This window comes from Anoplopoma fimbria, chromosome 21 (assembly GCF_027596085.1).
Source record: "Anoplopoma fimbria isolate UVic2021 breed Golden Eagle Sablefish chromosome 21, Afim_UVic_2022, whole genome shotgun sequence".
Lineage (NCBI taxonomy): Eukaryota > Metazoa > Chordata > Actinopteri > Perciformes > Anoplopomatidae > Anoplopoma > Anoplopoma fimbria.
Window position 1 is genome coordinate 4,452,658 of NC_072469.1, and position 5,000 is coordinate 4,457,657.

General features: G+C 40.8%; 1 protein-coding gene across 1 annotated transcript in view; it reads right to left on the bottom strand.

The window, feature by feature from the left end:
* phex (phosphate regulating endopeptidase homolog, X-linked) overlaps positions 1-5,000 on the bottom strand; it is an 18,822-nt gene that overhangs the window by 11,894 nt on the left and 1,928 nt on the right. Inside the window, exons 2-5 of the mRNA XM_054622666.1 lie at positions 2,488-2,544; positions 2,206-2,367; positions 1,986-2,069; positions 902-1,128 (exon numbers count right to left, since the gene is read on the bottom strand). Coding sequence (XP_054478641.1) covers positions 902-1,128; positions 1,986-2,069; positions 2,206-2,367; positions 2,488-2,544 — 530 coding nt within the window. The remainder of the gene's footprint in view (positions 1-901; positions 1,129-1,985; positions 2,070-2,205; positions 2,368-2,487; positions 2,545-5,000) is intronic.

Consider the following 5,000-nt stretch of genomic DNA (forward strand, 5'->3'; position numbering starts at 1 on the left):
CCTTGTCACTTTGTGCTGCAGCAACAAAAGTCAGAGAAATGTAACTGAGTGAGGCACTGAATCTGCTAACATGTCCCCGCTAGAGGTTTAGCATCTTTTAACAAATTGTGCAGATCTTATCTTCCAGGCAACATTGTATTTCATTGCTTTTCAATACTGTACAAACATCATTATTTATGATCCATCACAGTAAAGTCTTACTATCATTTCATCAAAGTTACTGTTGTGAGCCCTTTTACTTGTGTGTTAAAAAAATCGATTTGACTTAGCATCATCTCATGTATAAGGGTACACAAAGCTGGTTCCCATTTGCATAGTAGTAGCACAGTAGAAGAAAAAAATGCTCGACCGAAAACAAAAGAGAGCGGGATGCATTTTACCAAAGTATAAAAATGTTCCGCACAACCAAAACAATTAGATTGTTCCTTTTATTCAGTTTTGAACATCTGAATTCAGCACTAATTCAGATTTTGCTGGTCTCAAGCAATGAAAAGCATTCACAATATGCATTAATTTGAAAATCCACAAAACCACCAGTACAGTCCTTTAGAGAAATAGTTCCACATTGGGGAAATATGCTTTATTGCTTTCTTTACGAGTGTTAAATGACATACCACTCTCATATCTGTCAGTTAAACATAAAGCAGCCAGTTTCCCTAGTTTAGGACATACAGTAAAGACTTGAAAAGGGAGGAATCAGCTAGATAAAAAATGGCTAGCTATAAATGCGGCTAGTCAGCACCTTTAAATCAGGCTAATGTATCTCTTTTTGTTTAATTGGTTCATAATCCGTATTGTAAAAGGACAATTCATTGTTAACTCTGGGTGTCGGACTAATAAGCATATTTTCCAAAATGTCAAACAAAAAAATGTTGAAATGCTGTAACAGTGGATGTCTAACCTTGATGATGTATTGTAAGGATTTTTTGTCATCGGGGCTGACGTACAGGCGAATCAGGACGCTCTTACTGTGCTGGTTCCTCATCTCTGTCAGAGTCTTCAGGAGGCTCCACCCCTCCGCCGACCACTGGTACTCCCCGCCGAGCCCATCCCCCACAACGGGCCACCGAAAATCAGGCTGTTTGAGTGTTTTCAGCATGGGTTTGCTGTCCACCTGCTCCAGTATAGCTATGTAAGTACACACAGATATGAAATTAAGAACGGCATTTTGATTGATTGTTTTAATTATTTTTCATGTTTTATTATTCATCTCATGTTTAATGATATTTCCCCCCTTTTCACCTGATGTATCTTACTGCTTTTACTTCTGCAATGACCTAGATCTGCCATGTGGATCAATAAAAGCTCATCTAGTCCCATTTTACACTATCACTGTGTCTTTGTGTGTGCTATTGATTTACAGTGCCTTTGTGAGGACCTGTTTGGAGACATGGAGAGTGGGGACAGTTTTGAATTGTGAGGACATTTGGGCTGGTCCTCACTTATTGAAAGAGCTGTTTGAAAGTTAAGATTTGGTTTATGATTGATGTAAGAACTAGCTTTAGAATGTTAAGGTTATATAAACAACGGTCCCCACAAGGGCTGAATGAATGCTTGTGTGTGTGTGTGTGTGTGTGTGTGTGTGTGTGTGTGTGTGTGTTTGAGTGTTTGTGTTTGAGTGTTTTACTAACACCCTTGGGACAAAAAGGTGACATTGTGGGGACTGCGTTCAGATTTGGTGACTTTGCAGTTAGTTTGTGTGTGTGTGTGTGTGTGTGTGTGTGTGTGTGTGTGTGTGTGTGTGTGTGTGTGTGTGTGTGTGTGTGTGTGTGTGTGTGTGTTTGAGTGTTTTACTAACACCCTTGGGACAAAAAGGTGACATTGTGGGGACTGCGTTCAGATTTGGTGACTTTGCAGTTAGTTTGTTTGTATGTATGTGTGTGTGTGTGTGTGTGTGTGTGTGTGTGTGTGTGTGTGTGTGTGTGTGTGTGTGTGTGTGTGTGTGTGTGTGTGTGTGTGTGTGTGTGTGTGTGTGTTGGACTCACTCTCATTCATACAGGAGCGGTAGAGGATCTTAGCTTTAGTAACGGCCTCCAGTTCATCGGGGTCTGAAGGAGCTTCTAGTAACTCTAGTAAAAAAAAAAACAATCTGTGTCATAACTCACAGCTCCAACAATAACCTTTAAACTTTTTAGAGTCTCACTACTTTACAAATTATTCTAATGTGTATACCAAAAGTATGGGGAAATTTGTGGACAAACACACCTTTGAGTCGGAGGTCTACATTCTGTCGCAGCCAGGGGTAGATGCCATACGAGGAGGAGTCTTCAGGGATCGGGTTCTCCTTTAACCAACCGCCACAGGAGAAAGTATAGAAGTCCTCGCAGGGGTTAACGGACCGATCCATTTTACTCAGAACAGACCCCGCTACAAGAAAGAAGGAGAAACAAAACAACCCAGATATTTGGAACAATACCCTATGAGTTACAACAAAAATGTCATACTTAACAAGTTACCAGACAGTGAAAAGTGAAAGTGACGGATTACCTGCTTCAATGCATTCTGGGGTCAGACAGAACTCCTCTTGACTAGATTTCTGGGAGACTGAGGAAGAGAAAAAAGAGTCTTTTTGATTAAATGTAGAACATTTAGGTTGCATGCATGTTCTTTTTTAGCTCTGACCCACTTCACATCCATACACAATTAGACCTGTACTACTTGGTGGGCCATCGGACAGTAGTTGGAAATGTGTCTGCTTTGCTCTACAGAACCTCGAATGTAGTTGTTGAGCACACATTGACAGAAACAATTTTATTTGCAGAAATTAAATTCATCAATAGAGACAAATAAAGGAAACTTGTTTTTTTCCCTGGTTTGTCAGCTTTAAATAATCAAGTTTGTTAAGTAACTGAAGTTAGATATTAGTCAAGTTGACTTTTTGCTTTACACCAAACAAGACAGTCACATGGGTGAAAGTCGTGTTTATATGGCGGAAAATATGTTTTCCACGAAAAGTAATTAACAATGCAATAATTTTAGGATACAAGGTTGCTCTGTGACAAGAGAGAATACTCAAGCTGCTGATTAAGACCATGAGATGCAGTTGAAAGCTCAGAAAAAAAGTGAGTAAGAGGGCCTTGTGTTAAGATTCTTTTGTAAATCAATGTGATTTTGTTAAATGACTAATAGTTTGGCCTGTAAACAAACTTAGCTTTCTTGAGAAAGAAATAAGACAGATACATCAACAATACAATGTGAGTTTTGATTTCAGCTGTAACTCCTAGCAATAAACACAGAAGTTTGCAATGCTAGAGCTTTTTCCAGCAATTTGTCACCAGTAAGTAAAACTTCCAGCATATAGAACCAATATTTCAAATAAAAAAATTAAGAAAACTGTATTTGTATTCTTGAAAGGGCTGCATTGTGAGTACTTTTCTATCTATTATGACAATACAAACTATCAATGAATGAAGTGTCAAACTTTCATTCGGCCCTAAATGATACTGGTTATCAGCGGGACGTCGATAAGAGTCATTCCCACAATCCACTCTTAATCACACATGGTATGAACACAGACCAAAGTGCAGTTGATACAGCTGGAGAGCAGTCAGTAGATTTAATATTTAACCTCATACCTGCCTGCAACAAGTGAAGTCACCGCCTATAATCAACTTTTAGCTGTGTGATATAAAGTTATGCCCTCAATCAGACAAGAATGTACACATCCGGTTTGAATTTAGACTTAACAGACGGTTGTAATTACTTGCTTCTAATAAAAGCAATCAGAACGCCACAGTACCACTCATTGTTTACCCTACTCGCAGTGTGACCACGGGTGTACCCATTCACTTCCCTTCCTAGAAGGTGAACTAAAAGCCTGCCTCTCTGACCTCCCTGTTGTGTGATGTGGCTCTAAAGGGCGAACAGAGGCAGCACAAGCCCACGAAGTGAGCCGACAGATTTAGAAACCAAAACACCCATTGTGAACGGATGAGTGGAGCGTTGCGGAGCTGCGCCGCAATGTCTGACCTCCGAGGTTGACCGGTATTGCCCGTCTGAGTTCAAGTTGCTTGCGAGGGTTGCTCAATGTTGCTTCCACTTTCATTAGATACACACACTTATAACTTCAACCCTCGTGACCCAGTTGGAGTGGAACAACCTCAACAACCCTCCTCTGAACGCTCAGTCAGAAACATATACACAGGGGTTCAAACACACACACACACACACACACACACACACACACACACACACACACACACACACACACACACACACACACACACACACACACACACACACACACACACACACACAGATGTCTGAGGCTCCAGTGTCACTGCTAATACCGACCTCATGTCCACAACTGAGACACCAAACAGTTCCCAGCAACAAAAACAGACATTTCAGAAGCACACTCTCTAAACTAATTAAAAAGTAAAAAATAAATAAAAAAAATCAAACAACCGGCATTCCTGTGCCTGGTCATTCGCACGGCTGCAGACCAGAGGAGGGTTTCCATTAGAGTGGGTGTGTGGCGTTACATACATAGGCACATAACATAATAGCACTTCAATGCCACCACAAGAATGTTGTCTCCCCTCAATAACAAGAAAACAATACTTACCCCCCCCCCCCCCCCCCACACACACACACACACACATCTAGTCCACCCCTCCCAGCCACGACCATCCTCATAAACACACACTACGGAAACTACTTAAATACATTTTTTATTTTGGGAAATACACTTATTAGCACTTGAAATAGATGATAATATTGATCTCACTCTCATCTCTGTACGTTAGATATGAAGCTACAGCCAGGAGCCAATTAGCATAGCTTAGCACAAAGAGTGTAAAGAAAGGGGAAACAGCTTGCTTGGCTCTGCCCAAAAGTTTATTTTTAGGCGCGACGCCAGGATTTTTATTTCGGAGGGGCCAAAGTGATTTTGGCGGGGCCTTTTAATTACAGAAGTTAATATCGTTTGCCTTCCTTTGCGGGTTTCTAACTGGTAGTCTCGCTAAAACAGAATTGATATCATGCTGTGGAAGCGACTA